The 17,882-nt window shown below is 38.3% G+C and overlaps 1 protein-coding gene across 4 annotated transcripts in view; it reads right to left on the reverse strand.

Moving 5' to 3' along the window:
• The window catches only part of adnpb (activity-dependent neuroprotector homeobox b), a 28,708-nt gene extending 11,050 nt beyond the window's left edge, over positions 1 to 17,658 (reverse strand). The window contains exons 1-3 of one of the 4 annotated variants that reach the window (XM_070896029.1): positions 17,248 to 17,658; positions 17,018 to 17,055; positions 51 to 96 (exon numbers count right to left, since the gene is read on the reverse strand). In XM_070896029.1, coding sequence (XP_070752130.1) covers positions 51 to 96; positions 17,018 to 17,032 — 61 coding nt within the window. In that variant the 5' untranslated portion in view covers positions 17,033 to 17,055; positions 17,248 to 17,658. Of the gene's footprint in view, positions 1 to 50; positions 99 to 16,354; positions 16,420 to 17,017; positions 17,056 to 17,247 lie in introns of those variants that run through there. The other 3 variants (XM_070896032.1, XM_070896031.1, XM_070896033.1) reach the window with 3 other exon arrangements.
• Positions 17,659 to 17,882: the final 224 nt, after the last annotated feature.

Here is a 17,882-nt window from a genome sequence, read left to right on the forward strand (position 1 = left end):
AGATATCCAAATTTAAAGCTGCAATATTTATACATGAAATAAAATCTCACCTGAACTTTTATCTCCAGATTTAACAGTTTGCTGATGAGGGGATTTCTGTAGGAAATAAAGCACAACTTTTGACGAATACTATTAAACTAAAAGATGTTCTTATGAAGATATGATGAAAAACACACTAAGCTTTTTAAAAAACGTATCAAAGTTACAATGCCTCAGCCACGGGGGAAATTAAAATTAGTCCATAACAAATCAAAGCTACAGTTTGAGAAAGAACACTGATCAGCAAAGTCATCAAACTGCAGCCTTGTGAAACTAATTTGAGATAAGCTTGTTTATCATCCTCAATTATGTGTTAAATAATCATATAGGACGTCTCCACAGGTTAAACAATTGTTCCATTCTTTTCAAAGATACATTTTTGGTGAGCTCATCTGGGATCTACTGTGCTACATTTGCCATTTTAAAGGTCTAGTACTATGGTTCTATATGTTTGAAGAAGAAATCTCAAAAATGGCATTACTAAAGATGTAAGTATCTGGCCCAGAGTTCTAGTGGGTGTCAATTATAGCTTAAACACTGCTCTTTGGGAATGTGCTTCAACATACAGACTTAATGTATTGCATCTGCCTTCATGAGAGCTCTGAGAAATGTGGCCCAAATGAATGATCCAGGATCCCACGAGGTAAAGTTGTGGAGAAATAGGTTTATAATTGCTGGGAGAGCGCGCTCCAGCCTACACCAATCTATTACAGGGCTTTGGAGGTGCATTTAGTCTCACGACAGGCATGTCTTTACCAAATCCCTTTCTACAGGACCTGGACCTGTTGTGACGAGTACACAACACTGCATTTGGACACCAAGAACATGAAGGTGACTAACGATCTATCTTGCATAGATCATTTTAGCACTCAAGGCAGATGTTCATCATAAAACTGGTATGGAAACTGGAGCATGGGATAACAAATGCTGAAAATTGTTACTGGAGGCAGGGATTGCTCATATATTTAGGCTTCAGTGCCTAACTTAATTGGATTGGAGAAACAAGGAGTTACTCCTGAAGTCTCCCTCCATCTGATTACCACTTGGCAGGAAATTACACACATTAGGGCAACAATGCACTCACATTTTGTAACTAGTTATCAGGAGGAGCTCCTGGTAACTGTTATCTCAGCTAGGACTCAAAACCAGAGTCATCAGTTGTGTAATGATCAAATAGTGACAAACCCACTTTAGGTGTGGGGACATGAAGCACGGCCTCTGCTAGATCTAGTTTTGTAGCTCAGGGCACCTTTCATGATTGGTTAGCCAGCTTCTAGATACAAAGGAACTCCCATTGGGGGCAGGGATTCTCCCCACTTAGCTCCAGATAATTCTGAAAAACAGCACTTTAATGATCAGAGTGATCCTACCTAAACAAGCAGCAAGAAGCTTGCTAGTCTCTGTGCTGGTAAGTTGCATATTCTTAGTCAGTTAAACTCCAACTACTGATATTTGGGTGTTCCGGAGCTTTGACTGTTACAAACCTAACTTGTGTTCTTCTGCGAAGAGAATACGTACTCCATCAGACAAATGAAAATTCAAATACTGTGGATTTCCAAGTAGCTTTGTTTGGAGAATTTTATGCACGGCGAGAGCTTTCCATGAATGCCGGACACTAAGCTGACCAAAAAAATACTATATAAAATGTTAACTTAGCTAAGCATGCCATAATTATCGCATGCTTCAGAATTAAAAAAATGTAATCAATGTAGCAAAAGCAAATTGCATCAGTCTGTTGTAAGCTATCTCAGAGATAACCTAAGGAATACCACAATACCCTAACAAGATGATGTTATACAAGCTTATGATGCATTAGCAAGAGAGTAGAACATGAGAAGAGCACACTACAGTTTATAGCATAACAAAGGTTTCATACTACACACCTACTCATGGGAGACTAGATGAAAAATTAGATTGTCCAATTAGGTTATTAGACAATCCATACTGTAAACCACTAAAGGAGTACACCTTGTTACTGCAGTGCACAATTTCTTTCTTCCTTCACTCTCAACAGTAACAATGTATTTTATCAGCTTTTTCCAACCAAGGAGGCTAAGTAAATGAGCTTATGGAAAGAAATTTGAAATAAGTTTTAGTCCTTTATAATTATTCCCAGCCATAAAAGTGCAGAATTATCGGATTAGTAACTTTTTTTTTTTAATAACAGCATGCAAGCCGCACAAGTAAAGCCCAACTTAGTAAATTCAGATTCAGGAACCAATGTCACAATACAAAGCAGAGAGAAGGGTGAAATGTTAAGATGATGAGCATAATTTAATTAAACTGAAATTTAAAAAACATGAAATGGACAGTTAACAACTTTCATTTGCAATCCTCCATACACTACACACAAAAGCAGCATTTGAAGAGGCAGACTTCTTTTGGAATTCATGGAAGGAGTTAAACACATCCTGATCAAGCTACTCTCTCTTTGCACCCACTTGGAATGTACAATAATTACTTCACATAACAAGCCTACAAATATTATGGAAGTCCTATTTAGAGGCAAATTGAAGCCCAATTCATCATACAAGCTAATCCATTTGCCACCACAAACAGGTTCACAAAATTGCACTGCCATAAACATTATCTGTCTCAAAGGCAGGTCACAAAAATAGGCCAAATGTATGCTAATACTTGTCAGTATAAAATGGTGAGCCAGATTTAGATCTGTAAACAGCTACTTGTGCACATTAGAAGATGCATACATAAGCATGCAGACTTAGATGCACTAGTGGAGCTGCTCAGTGGTATAAATAGAATTGCTGTACAAAATCACAACCAATGTATTTAAATACTATGCCTACATTATTGCATCAGGTCTTAGTACCAACATGGTATACACATCTTGATATTATTGTATCTAACAAGGCCCAAAAACCACATTTTCCTTAACAGTGATTAACTAGTGTGTAATTTTCCAAGCCATGAAATTAGTCACATACTGTACAAGCACACAAGAAATTTAGGAATGGCCAACTGATTCAAAAAAAGGTTCCATCCGATATACTGGTAACCCAGTCAGCACCCATCAGTTATCTTCAATGTTTCATCAACAAACCAGCACCATCACTACCAAGCCAACAAAACCTATGCATTCATTGACCAATTCATCACTTATTCCTCAAGTTGTCAACATTATATGAGCCATTTCTCATTTACCCAGTACCTTATATCTTTGAGATTAATCAGGATTGTAGAACAAGCAATAATTTCAACAAAAAAAAAGGTACCACCTTCTGCCTGATCTCATATTTTAAAGATGACTGCTATCATTTTTCTTTAGAATGTTCTTAGAATCTTATCTGTATAATATGGTTCTCCAAGCACAATCACTTTTCTGAGTAGCACCCTCCTTAACAAAGTACTCATGTGTGGACACTGGATGAAAACAGGACTTGGTTGAAATACCCTGCACAATTATATACCAGGTTTAATCGAAAGTGAAAGTCAAATTTAAATCAAAAAAAAAAATACCTACACTGCTTTGATCCCGTTACTCACTACAGTTTGGCCAATCCCACAAATCGTCTTCTAGGCAGCCCTATTCCAAGACTTATCTCTTTGCTACTTCTTTTTCCTTGTTGCAACGTGGGACAACTTGATTTTCTTTTCTCTTATTCCCATATCATTTCCATTCACACTGCTGCATGAGGGATGGAACTCTGCAACTCACAGATAACAAATACCTTTTTGGGTGAAATGGCTTGGATCATGACTGGAATTATACTACAGAAAAATCAAGGGCCTGTGGCGTGAAACTTATAGGTGAAAAATACACCAATGTTACTAGCAAGTGAGGAAGTTGCTTTGTTTTTCAGCATGCCAAAGCAATAAAGTAAGTTGCCCAAACCTGACTGCCAAGTAGAATTTTATAGTTAACACAAAAAAACCATTACAATTATAAAGTTGATGCCACAAGATAGGGGCTGGGGGAGATTTAGTAAAGAACTGCATGCCCCAGAGAAGCTATGTAAATGCATATAGCATATTGAGGTACAACATGCTGAAGCATAATAGTGCGAGCTTCCACCTACTTTGAGTTCCAGCTATTAGCCACCCCAATGATACAGTCCATGAATAGTTACATCTGGCTGCTCTTGTTCACCTCCCAAAATGAGAAGGCGTCAGATTGTGAGACACGTGGACAAGGGAGAAAACACAAAATTAGCACGTTATCTTGCAAATTCACTGTGCTCAATATCACTGATCAGCAAGGAAACTGCAAGCAAAGATTAAAAATGTCTCGTCAAAAGCACAAACAAGCACACTCTTTACTGATATTCAATGGCAAAACTATTAAAAGTTAGCAAACATTTTTTTTTAAATTGAAGAGGAAGAGTGCAATGGAACCAGAGAGCACCAAAACGAAGAATTGATGATCCCCCTCTGTGCAATTTAATTCCATGCTTGGTCTATCTCAAAACTAGGACATTTTCCACTGCCACTATAGCTGGGATCATTTGCCTATTAGGACATTGGCTTGCAGTTATTTGGAGCAAATGGCAACAATTTACACTGCCTTCCCACAAAACAAAGAGAATTGATATGTAGCAAAGTTTAAAAGTACCATTCGCCTTGTTGATGTAACTATTTAAAAATAAGATAGCTGCTTGAAAGGGTACAGGAGAGTGGGATTTAGGCCAAGTGGTTAATTGAAGAAAAACCAGCAGAATGGCCTGTTTTTGCACAGTAACATAAATCCCCCCCATAAAATTCATATATTATGTGCATACATCAGACACATCACATTATTTATATATTTTTTAAAACTCAATCTAAAAGGAGTCACAAATACTACTCAAAAACCCATTCAAAACTGTTGCAACAAAAGATTTCCCATGTTCAAGCAGATCTGCAATGTCACTAAAGAACTCATTTTTCACAAACCTAGTCAAGCTGCTTCAGCAATTGTGTGCACAATCTGCTTGTTTTATTTTAGATGTCATTTAAAAAAAAAATGCATTCCAAATTAGCATAGTTCAGACAATTTTTGAAAGTGAAAATTTAATGGGTTATCTTATCTTAAGAGTCAGATTTCCTCAAGGATCCATCCTTGACCCCCTCCATCTCTTCATGCTGCTGTTTGCCGACTATTACAAGAAAGATGTGATGACAGCTTGCACATGTACTCTGTCGGTGCCCACCTCTACACCACCTCCTCCACTATCAACATCCAGCCTTGGAGGAGCCATAAATGCTTCCAGCTAAACAGTGGGAATACCAAAGCCAGTCTTTGGCAGCTGACACAAATTCCTTACCCTAGTCATTGATTCTATCCCTTATCACTACCTCAGAACAAACCAGATTGTTCACCGCCTGTGTCTTGTTTTGACGCAGAGCTGAGCTTTCAATCTCATATCCTTATTTACTTCCACCTCTAACAGTGCTCACCATTTACTGCTACAATCCTCGTTCATGCCGTTGCCACCTACAGGCTCAATTACTCCAGTGCTCTCCTAGCCAACCTCCATTTCCACTCTCTGTAAACTTCAGCTGATCGAAACCAGTTACCCATATCATATCCCACATCAAGTCACGCTCGCCTATCATACCTGCCCTTGCTGACGTACATTAGTACCCAGCCTCCCAATTCCTTAAATTTAAAAATCTCTTCCAGCTGTTAAAATGTCTCCATTGACTTGCCCCTCACTATCTCGAACATCCCGTGTTCAACAATTACTATTCCTCCAACACCAACATCTTGTGGTAACCTACTCTCTGCTGCCGCCACCACTCCCACCCCCCCAAATTTGGGTTTAGGCCTTTAGCTGCTCAAGTCTCTCTCCCTAATTTGCTCCCCCTTCACCTTTAAGAATCCTTCTTAAAACTCACCTCTTCAACCAAGCTTTTGGTCACCCTTCCTAATCTCTTTGGCTTGGCACCGTTTTCCTTATGCCTCGGTGAAGTAACAGGACATTTTTCTACATGGCATTTACATAATGTATGCAAGTTGTTGCTATTGTTCCCAGCAGGTCAATGTATTACAACAAACTCAATTATCTGGTAATATTAAGCAATTTACAAAATGATTAAACTAACTGAGGTCACAAGTCAAACATTAGGAGTACAAGTACAAAATGCCTTTCCTAATCAATCCAAATCACAATGTCATCCCGCATGAAGTTCAAACTGATCTTCACCATAATTGAAAACATGTTGCAAAAACAGAGAATCTTGAACTGTAATAGTTCACAAAAGATTTTCAAAATTGCAAACTCAACAGAGCCGTGTAAAGACCAAAACAAAAGAACTATCACGTGAAGACTTGAATGAGTTCTTTTACCTTCCCTCAAAAGCAGCTGCTGAAATTACCAATATTTGTTTGGAAACATAAGTTATCCGTTCATCAATCTCAAAATTCCACATCAACGTAACCAATTGCTCAAATGCATTGTTTTGACCCAATTGTGTGCATTAGCATAGGCACAATAAGTGTGTGATGGAGTGCAAGAACCTTCATTTCACAATATAGCTGCCATCACAGCACTGACAATCCTCACATACAGCGTGCGTTAATCTTCATACAGTTGCTGGTTTATGCTCAACACATTTGCTCAATGTATTGATCCCATCTATTTTAGAATTATACGAGAAGTGGTTTTACAATGGACCTTTATACAAATTTTCATCTTTTAGCAACTCGTATATAGCATGAATGAAAATAATTTGAAGTAATTTTGCTAGCATAGTCAAATTTGAATAAATATATTCCCAAGTCCAAAACAATTCTGATAACATTCTAACGCACAAATCTATTAGAAAACTTTGTTCAAAGCACTTCACACATTTATCAGGATTCAGCCCAAGAAATGATGGTGGCAGACACTAGCCAAACTATTCTAGCTAAGAAAATAAAACAGTCTCCTTAAGAATATACATTTAGATTACAAAACAATACTAAAGTCTCCCAAAAGCTGACAGTTGGCACCGAAGGCTGTAATTTATAAATACAGACATTATAAATTAAATTTAATATTGGTTTATTTACTTGTGTATTCCACAATACAACCATGGAACTAAGGATTTATTTAGGAACATTTAATACTTCCTTTCTATGCTATAAACACACACCAATGTCTTCTCAGGAAGTTGAAATCCTTAGCCAAGGGACCCAAACAATGCAATGCATATGATGCTATGCTGCACCCAGAATTCTCCAGTCGACACACAAGGCATTTTTGTGCATTCTATGGATGATTCCTTGACTTCTCAAACCAGCTATGCATGAAGCTTCCTTTTCTATTTGCTTTAAAAGGATTGAAGGGGCCATAACAAGCATCTCAAATTAGCCTCATATTTAGGAGGGTGGCAGTCAAAAATAACAGCAATTACAACACATTCCTATCTCAGGTAACAAAGCAGTTGAGGTTTTGGTAGCTTTATAAACATATACTGCCTCATAATAACCATGTTGAGGCATTTATAGAATAGTAAATAGAAAGTGAAAAATCTATTTTCTCATTAAAGGAAGCAGATTGTTTGCCCATCCTCAAATTATACACATTAATTGATCCAATTGTTATCCTTTAGCTTTATTATTTTGCTGACACACACACACACACACAATTATACATACAAACGCACATGGAGTTAATTTTCTGCGAACAATGACAGATTGCAGAAAAAAAGATAGATACTGACACCCTCCAATTTCTCACTGAAATCATTTTGCATTATATGCACAGGATGCAAAATATATATTTTAAGCAAAACAATTCAAAAATCAACTCTACAAGCAACAGTAACACATTGGGAAAATGTCGATTTTTTTTTAGGGTAAGTAGCAATGTTTAAAATAGGAAAAGTTGATGTAAAATTATGGGAAATAAGATTTTTTTTTTCCAAATACATAAATATCAGCTTTAATGTGTGATCTGCAATCAAACCTGTCCACTAAGTTACAAAAAGGCTCTGCCCCCTCCCCTGCAGAAAAATGTTGTTTAGATACCTACTCTGAAATTGAAAGGTGACTTGTCAAGAGATTTTTGTCCTAGTTTCTATCATAGTATTGCACAGATCAACATTCCTGTGAAAACATTGATGGTTAACAAATTCAGTCTGTGATTGTACACCGAATCAACTAATTACAGTGCAATTTTTTCCAAATATATAAAGGAAGTGTCCATGCTACCAGGTTAAACTGTGATCCCAAAATGCAGAAATATTAACTCCTTTCACTGTACCTGCCATCAGATACTCGACACCTTTCACGCTTTCCCCAGTGACTTTGAAATTACAATTCAACTGAAACCTATCTTTTCATTCGAACTTGTTTTTCCATTCAGTTGGCTGATTTTTTTTTTTACATCAACTTAGATTATGTCTGCTATCCACAATCTTGCTATCCCCTACCTTACAAGTCTACAAAAAGTGATCAGACTAGGGACAATCTCAATTGCACAACAAGCCAATACATAATTTATATGGCAATTGGGTTGTTTATCTTCATTTTTTTGACACAAGACAATTAAATATATACCAGCAGGCAGATTAACAAACTACATATTGCAGTTACTTTACTATTTGCAGGAGTAATTGAAAATTCTCCCAAGTACTGGTACTTCAAAACATCCAGAACACAACGATTGTCCATATCAATGAAACAAAATTGGGTTTTCAACTTTAATAAAATATATAGGGCCCGAATTTGGTGAACTTACTACCGGCCACCGCCGAGGGTCTCCCTGTTTTTTCAGCGCTCTCTCCTCAGAGTGAGTTTGGTGAGGCCCTCAGGCTGGCGGGGAGAGAAGACCGCTGGGGAGCGTCCGCTGGCGTGCAACGCCAACAAAGGTCCTCCCGCCCACTCCCTCCAGAGATTGATCCGGGCGGTCCTCCGCTCCAGCAACAGAAAAGACCGCCGCTTGGAGGCAGGTCTTACCTGAACAGTAGATATGAAGACCTGCAGGAAAAGGCTAGTGAACTGGTTTTCGTCATTTCTTTTACAGCTATTTTGTTGGATAGGGTCTTCTGAAGGATTTGTAATGGTCCCCCCCCCCCCCCCCCCATTTGTTGGAACATTTTTTTCCCGGTTCCCCCCATCCCTGGGCCCAACTGTATCCTCGTTGTTACTTTACCAAGGATCGCATTTGTCACCCAGAATTGACATATAACGTCCATTTTTTTCGCCTAACACGCCCCCCCCCACCCCCAAATGTTTTCCACCAACTTCCGCCCAAAGTACCGTCAGGATCTTAGCGGTCCTTTCGACGGTACATGGGAGGAACTTAGGTTTGACCAAACTCGGGCCTGCAGTTTAATAGAACTTTAATAAAAATAAAAATTACTCTGTATGACTAACTTTTTTGAAAGTCAGCATAACACTGACTTTTTGACTGAGGAAAAATCATTTAGCTGTTGCATAAAGAAAAACCGTTTTGAGGGGTTTACTAAATGAGAATACAAACATGTTAACAGATACATGGGACAACCTCGATGACTATTTGTACATTATTGAAGTACCAAGAAAAAGGGCTTTTATAATTAAATATGTAGTTCCATTAAAAGCTTCTATATACACTTAAATTTGCCAAAGTCGAAGTCAACAGGACATGCTGAAACCATTCCCTATATCTAAACCAATATTTCTAAACCTGAGCTTTTAATCATATAGGCCTATGCTGTTTCCAAGTTTCAAACTGTCTCATTCCCACTGCAGACAATTCCCGCAGCAATTTGAGCAAGAAAGGAATAAACGCTTAATTTAAATGCCTGCTCCACATACATCTACATTTGTCAGATAGACTATCCAACGTTTGCCCCGATTGGGGCCACAGCACTATACTAAATTCAGTTCAAATAAGAGCATAAACGACTGAACTTCTAAACAATATATTTTATCATGAACCATTAATTAGAGGTTACAGGTACAGGGTATTTGGTCAGCCCGTTTGCAATTGCTATCACACTTCAATTTCTTTGGATTATTTTTGTGAACTTGATTATATTAGGCTTACACAATTTTGTAAAAGATGTCCATTTTCTATGCATAGTGGATGTCATTTAATCAGATATTGCTACTTTTTCCAATGTTCCAATTCTCCCCCTCAGTATATTTCAATTCATTTGATGCCATTCTTCCTCTTTCTCTCTGTAACAACACACAGATTAGATGCACTCAGTTTCCTCTAATTTATATGCCAACTGCCCCAAAGCAGAGCCTTACAAGACTGTTACTCTTGGCCACATGGCTGGTCAATGTGTCAAGGAATCCACCATGGGAGCATTATAGCCAAGGTTAATCTTACCTCACCAATATCTGCATGCAGGCACTTCCCTTTAGGATTCAATGGATAATGATCAAGAGCAGGAACATTAGCTATGTAAAATCTCATCCTCACCAGATGTACATGCATACACACATAAAAAAGGAGTTACTGGAAAATGATCAGGAACAGGAACTCTGCCCAATATTTTCCCATCCTTATCTAAAAGCAGTTAGGGCAACTCCAAAACACCCACTGCTGTACCGGATGAGATTATGGACAACTTTTACAAAATTGTGTAAGCCTAATATAATCAAGTTCACAAAAATAATCCAAAGAAATTGAGGTGTGATAGCAATTGCAAACGGGCTGACCAAATACCCTGTATCTGTAACCTCTAATTAATGGTTCATGATAAAATATATTGTTTAGAAGTTCAGTCGTTTATGCTCTTATTTGAACTGAATTTAGTATAGTGCTGTGGCCCCAATCGGGATCAAACCTGAGACTCGAGTTTTAACAGAAGAAATTCACATTGGCGCAGAGGTCGTATCATTACATCTCACTGCAAATCATTATGCTTAAAGTCAGTAAAGTTTTCAATCTCTGACTGAATGTAAATGTACATTAACCGCATCCCCCAAAGCAACTAACTTTCACTTTCTAAGTCTGAGCAAAACTAGTATGGCATGCAACCACACAAATGCTGCATAAGGAAATAATGCTAAACACATTTAGACACACCTATTTACAAAGCAATTTGCCTGTTTGCTATTTGTACCAAATCATAAATGGGAGTATAAAATCTATCCTTCCCCCTTACTGTTTAGAGGGGTTTAAATGTTTCCAAGCTCAGTTAAACAGATACCACAGACTGCAAACTACAATGGTCAGACAGCTGCCAACAATGCACACCACCGAATGTATTTCACCTACATAATTACTTCAAAAGTAATTAGTTGTTCGTGGCAACTTTTAAAACTTTCATTAAAAAAAAATTAACCACCACTCCTGGTCAGGTTTATAAATAAACAACCCCCCACCCCTGCAAATTTTCCACTTTCCTAATATAGAACATGGGAAAGCAGTCATTTCTAGTCCATACACATTGCAGACTCCCACTGTATGTTTAAAAAGTATTCGCATTCTAAGTTTCGGGACCAGAACCTGTCAATTTCTTAGCTTAATTTAATTAATCCTCAAGCTCCAAGACCCAAAACTGTGTTTCTAAAATGCATTAACTGCTGGACTTGGTGCTATATTATGTTATGTTTAAGGAATTATTTTTTCATCTGTAACAGTACAGCCTGTGCAATGAATCCAAGTTGTCCTAGAATGTGAAACACAAAAAGTTAGTATGCAGGTACAGCAAGTGATTAGGAAGGCAAATGGAATGTTGGCCTTTATTGCAAGGGGTATAGAGTATAAAAGCAGAAGTTCTGCTACAATTGTACAGGGTATTGATGAGGCCACACCTGGAGTACTGCGTGCAGTTTTGGTCTCCGTATTTAAGGAAGGATACTTGCATTGGAGGTTGTTCAGAGAAGGTTCACTAGATTGATTCCAGAGATGAGGGGGTTGACTTACGAGGATAGGTTGAGTAGGTTGGGCCTATACACACTGGAGTTCAGAAGAATGAGATGATCTTATTGAAACTTATAAAATAATGAGGGGGCTCGACAAGGTGGATATTTCCACTCATAGGGGAAACTAAAACTAGGGACATATTGTAAGACTAAGGTGGAGATAAGGAGAAATTTCTTTGAGGGTTGTAAATCTATGGAATTCTCTGCCCGAGAGCTGTGGAGGCTGGATCATTGAATATATTTAAGGCGGAGATAGACAGATGTTTGAGCGATAAAGGAGTAATGGGTTACGGGGAGCTGAGTCCATATTCAGATCAGCCATGATCTTATTGAATGGCACAGCAGGCTCGAGGGGCCAAATGGCCTACTCCTGCTCTTATTTCTTACATTCTTAATAGTTATATTCTACTACAAGAGATCGGTCTCAAGTTTACACATCACAATAGACAATCACTTAAAAGGAGTTCAACAATATACAGCTTCTAGATAAGCAATGCATCAACTGTAATTTCCTTGTCGACAGCAGTCTAATCATACGCATAGATGCATCTTCATAAGTCAAAGGCATCAAATCTGCATCCTTCCCATGAATGCCCCCTTTGATGCTGGAAGTACTATTACAGTAATTCCACCCTGCCATCAGTGATAGGACCACAACAAATCTCACCTTTTTAAAAAAGTACATTTTTTGATGATTAATACCAGTATTAGAATATTGGAAGCATAAGCATAGTACAGATCTTCCAATAATTAAAGAGCTTTTAGTGAAATGGATGTTTTACTTAGAATAGCAAAAAAGTTAATATTCAGACCATCCGCTATTAATGAAACACTACCTCAACACTTAATCTACTCTTAATTATCTGAGCCCAAGGTGAAAATTAGCACTTACTTGAGAAGTAGAAATTTACTAGTCACAAGGTTAAGGAACATGATGCTAAATTGCAAGCTTAATGTTAGGACTTCAAAATGATTAGGTTAAATATATATATACACTATACGTTTTCAATCAAGTCCCATCTGTGTAACCTTTGGAGCACCAACAATGCGTTCTCTCGTCAGGGTGAAATTTCCAGAGGACATGAACTTAACTGATGCTTGAAGAACTCATCAAAAGTCAACGGCATCACATCAATGGCAGCACCAAGTTAATCCTAAATTGTTGTGCTCAATTGTTTATTTTTCTATCCCGTCTCTCCAGTTGTTTTTCAGCCAAAGCTCAATTTTAAACATTATACGTCCCCTCCAAAGTAGTTCAGGAAAACAATTCTTAAGTAGCATATTTTATTCTAATTTTATTAGAAATAAAGTTGAAAAGAAATGGGCTAAGTAAAGAATTTTTAGAAACATTTAAAACTGATAGTAGCATAAAGATATTAAAGCGGTAAAATTTATCCAGACACCAAAATAGCTGCTTCATTGCTATACATTATCATTTGTTTTGCCACCACAAAGTGTGATCTGCAAACAAAGTAACCAGGAAACTTGCAATTCCCTGGAGCTGCCAGTAGCCCAATGGTTAAAAATGCTTACATGGAATGCAAGAATTAGCTCTTCAGCACCCCCAATGGTTCAGTTGGTAAAGCAGTGTGACTGGGCTATACAAGCTAGATGTGTCTCAGGTTTGATTACAAATATGTGCCAAGTTAGCTATTCTCAGCCAGGCATTAGTAGAGCTATTACAATTATTTCACCACGTGCTGGTGTGGGGAGGGGAAAGGAAGAAAAAAATCACCAGCTTCTCACTCCTGACTACTTCCCAATAATCCCTATTGGGATATCAGATGCCACTAAGATCAGGCATGGCTATGAAACCCCAGTCAAATAACCTGCAAAGTTCATTGTGAAAAATAACCCCTTGGACAAGATGCTACAAGGCAGCCAATCCGCCTAGTATCATACCTCAGCACAAGTCAACATCTTCGAAAAACAGGCAAAAAGAGAAAAAGTTTTATAAAAACAGATGCAAGTGTACATCAATTTTAAAAGCCATATATAATAAAGTCCCGTCCCCCCCAATTCATATAAACATAGTACACTTCCTTTTTCATTTTCAGAGGACAATAAACTCTACTGCAACAATCGAAACGAGCTCACAGTGCATTCATACAGGAAGGAAAGGAGGAAAACAACAAGTACAAAGAAATCATGTGCATCACAACTGAAAACAGAACTTCTGTGCTGGAGGAAAAAGGTGACTAGCTGTACTGCAATATGTACTTGTGATTCGCTATAAAATCCTAACTTATTTGATCTGAAATAAAATCTACACTTTTTTTGTCTTCGAAAAACTTCCCAAACATACAGGAAGGATGCATGTCAATGAAGAATTATAAAAGTAAAAAAACAAGTAGAATCTTACCACCTACAGCTTTAAACTTAAAATTGGTAAGTCTTCACACTTACAAAAGGATTGGCATATCATTCTCTCATATTAATGCAATCTACATCCACAGCAATGTGAAATATTACAAATTGCTACTACACTGGATCCAAGGCTTTTGATTTAAATCACATCTTGCTGTGCAAAAGGTTATGGGCTAGAATTTCAGCACCATTTCCGCCTGATTTCTTGGCGGTAAACCACCCGGAGGGAATTCCTACAGAGTTCCGCCGGCAATCTTGAAATATTGCTGGGGAGCGGACCGCCGGAAAAAGCACTTATGCCCAAGTTTGGTCACAGCGGTGACCCGTAGGTAGGTAGGAAAAAAAGCGCCCATGAGAAACCATTTTTTCTTAATTCTTTGTGATTAAATGGAAAAGGGTCCCGAGAATGTTTGATTTTTTGGAAACATTTTTGTTCCCCCCCCCCCCCCCCCCCCAAACCCAACCCGTAGCCTCAGACTAAATTTTAAGTAAGTACCACCCAATTTGCTCAGGATCACGTTTACCGATGAGAATTTTTTCCACCAATTTTTTGCCGGTATTAATTTAATAATCTTGTGTTTTTTTGGGCAGCAATCCAGCGGTGGTGAATTTTGTGGAATTTCTAGCCCTATATGTCTTGTTAAATCAGATCTACAGTGTGCCTTATTCTGTAGTTCTTTATAAAAGTACAGTACACTATTGTGGATCATGTAGCAACCTAAATTGTTTTTTGAAAAAAATCTGACCAACTAGTTTAGATTTAGAATAGAACTAGATATCTGAATCTAAAGAACATTCCCAGCTAAAAAGACAAGATATTTGTCCTATTCTATTCAAATAGATGGGAATGGCACAGGATGCCATCAGAACTTCTCAGTACCCCCCAATTAAGGTTTGCACATTAAGATAACCTTATGGCAAACAGCAACAGATGTGATTACTATGCCAATTATAACCAAGAAATTTCTATGTCTCACTAAGCCAACTAATTTTGACGTTCACAACCACCTTTTGAAACATCCAACTCAAACCATCATGCTACAAGTCACAGATGCTTTACTTGGATGATAGTACCAACCAACCAGAACCAATTCCTTGGCTGAGTTGGCTAGTCACTAACACAACTTACATAAGAAACAGGAATAGGCCATTTAGCCCCTCGAGCCTGCTCCACCATTTAATAAGATCATGGCTGATCTGATCTTGGGCTCAGCTCCATTTCCTTGGTTCAGTCATTCTTTAAATAATGCCCAAATACACTTAATTTCACATTTACCATCATTTTTCACTAATGCACATTTTGCCTGGCACTAAAGGCATCTAGTTACACAAAGGGGGGAGTTTCAGTAATATGGATATTTTGTACATGCAGCTTAGTAATCATTAAATATTCATGAAACAGCACCAATGGAAACATACATCTGGTGAAATGCTGGTGTATTAAAGTAATTACATACTTGCATTGCACATATATTATGTCAGCCTGTGCTTTGTATGTAACCCAAAGTTTTCAGTCACTGCATTCAGCGCCCAAGCTACAGGTGGCGCTGTACTGGGAGCGCCAGCATTTTCTAATGGAGCACTTCTTTCAATAACAACTCCTTATCCTGCATCTGAAGCCTCAAAACCAGCCTCTGAAGAGCGCCTCCTGCTGCACCGAGTATTGATTTTCACTCTCTGCATGGCTGCACTACAACATGGGTGGGGGCGGCCGTGCACGCAAGTGGAAAAATGTTTTGCCATTAGTTTACTGCACAGAAAAGAAAAAACACTCCAAATTAAATTTATTTTAAAAAATGCATTTATAACACAAAGTCTAGAAAAAATGAAACTATTTCATTTGATGCAAAACAGTTCTAAATGCAATTTCCTGCATTTCTGTACCGTGGTTTGCAACATAAAGGACCTGATAACAGTTGGGTCCCGATAAGATTTCTCCAAAGAACACGTGCCAAACATTTCTACTTAATTACAAAACTGGGAATCCCTAAATCTATTCATGTCTGCAGTGGAGCAGTACTCGCGCCATTTTACAGCAACGTCACAGCCGGCAACCGGTCCAGAGGTGCACATTTTAACATTATCGCCATCAACTTATCCCATCCCTAATATTATCAACATCATAAAACATCCAGAATTGTCACCGAGTGAACTCACGTGAATCCCTATATGTAAATTAACAAATAAATTAAATCACAGTTTCCATCCACCCCGTCTTCTGTCTAGGGCGTTTCTTGCTGTCTGGATTGGTTGAGCATGCTGTCTAAAGACCATAGAGCACTAGAAAAGGTATTGAGCAAATGTGTAAACAAATGTTCGATCAGATTCACGACCGATGGCACACACAGAATAGCCGGTGACAATTACTATTTTAAATTTTAGGCATCCGAAACAGCGACGATTTCGAAGGGGCTCGAAATTAACAGAACTAATTTACCGGTGAAAACATCAAAGACTCCCAAGGAAAAAAAGCCCTAAAATGCCTCGATCTATCTTGTTCGAGACATACTTTTAGGTAATATTGTATTCCGCGATTAAGAAAGGTAACACTAACATCGATTGGGTGACTTGACCCATCATATATGCATCAAATCGATACATAGTAAATTATACTAATATCTGAACACGCACCTAGCTTTGAAGTACAATGAGATAAATGATCGACTGCAATGGCAAAAGATGGGTTAGTACAACTAATTTGTTAGCAAATTGTGCATTTGTCAAATTAAGCAAAAATCTGGGCGTCTGTACATTTTTTAATCATGCAAATAGGCAGCACACAAATAGGATAAAGCAATCGTTGCAGATGGATCTCTGTACCTTAGGTCGATGCATCTTTAGCAATCGGTACTTTATATCTGGACAAAGATAAAGGAGAACTACTTGCATGCATCACACACATTGCTCCAGTTTTTTTCTATCCAATTTTTTTGTTGAAAAATGCAATTGGTTTGGGCTTTTTTGGGGGTGAAACTATAATCATTTGCATTCGTAAGACCAGATCTCGGTTAATAGACTATATTTAAAAAAATTAAAAGAAATGTTCTCACCTTTTTTTGTATTCTTGTTTTGTTTTAATTGTTCAGTTAAAGCGCGCGCCGGTCGGCCGAACCGGCAGCAGTGAGAGAAGAGCGCGAGCCGCAAACAAAGGGCCTCCTCCTCCTGCTGCCGCTTCAATCTCCTCACATCAACCCCGAGCGGCGGCCGCGGCGGTGCTTCCAGCGCTCACTGAAAGAGGGAGCTCTTTTTTGAGAGAGAGAGAGGAGGGGGGAGAAAAAGACAACTGAACGCCACCGAACGAACGGCTTCTGGATTTTTTTTTAAAGAAAAAAAACTTAAACCGACTGAGCAAACTTTTTTTCTGATCGAAAACTTTTTGAGGCGCAAACCTCGAAGGGAAGAAAGGGGGTAAAAATTTCAATTGCTTTCGGACAATAATTCACTGAGCCTTCCCTGGCCAAAATGGCGTCCGAGAAAGAACGGAAGTGACGTGTGTACTTTATTTGCATAGGGGACTATTGTCCAATAGAGAGCAGAGTTGAGCATTACTTTGAGGGCAATTCCCCCAAACTTCGAGGTTATTGCCCCCTATTGTTGGTCCCATTTCTGCTAAAAGTGGTTAAAAGGGGCAAAGTTGGTATAATAATAGGAATAGTTCATGTTGCATAAGCACCCTTGCTGTATT

The sequence above is a fragment of the Pristiophorus japonicus genome, chromosome 12 (genome assembly GCF_044704955.1).
Source record: "Pristiophorus japonicus isolate sPriJap1 chromosome 12, sPriJap1.hap1, whole genome shotgun sequence".
Taxonomy (NCBI): domain Eukaryota; kingdom Metazoa; phylum Chordata; class Chondrichthyes; family Pristiophoridae; genus Pristiophorus; species Pristiophorus japonicus.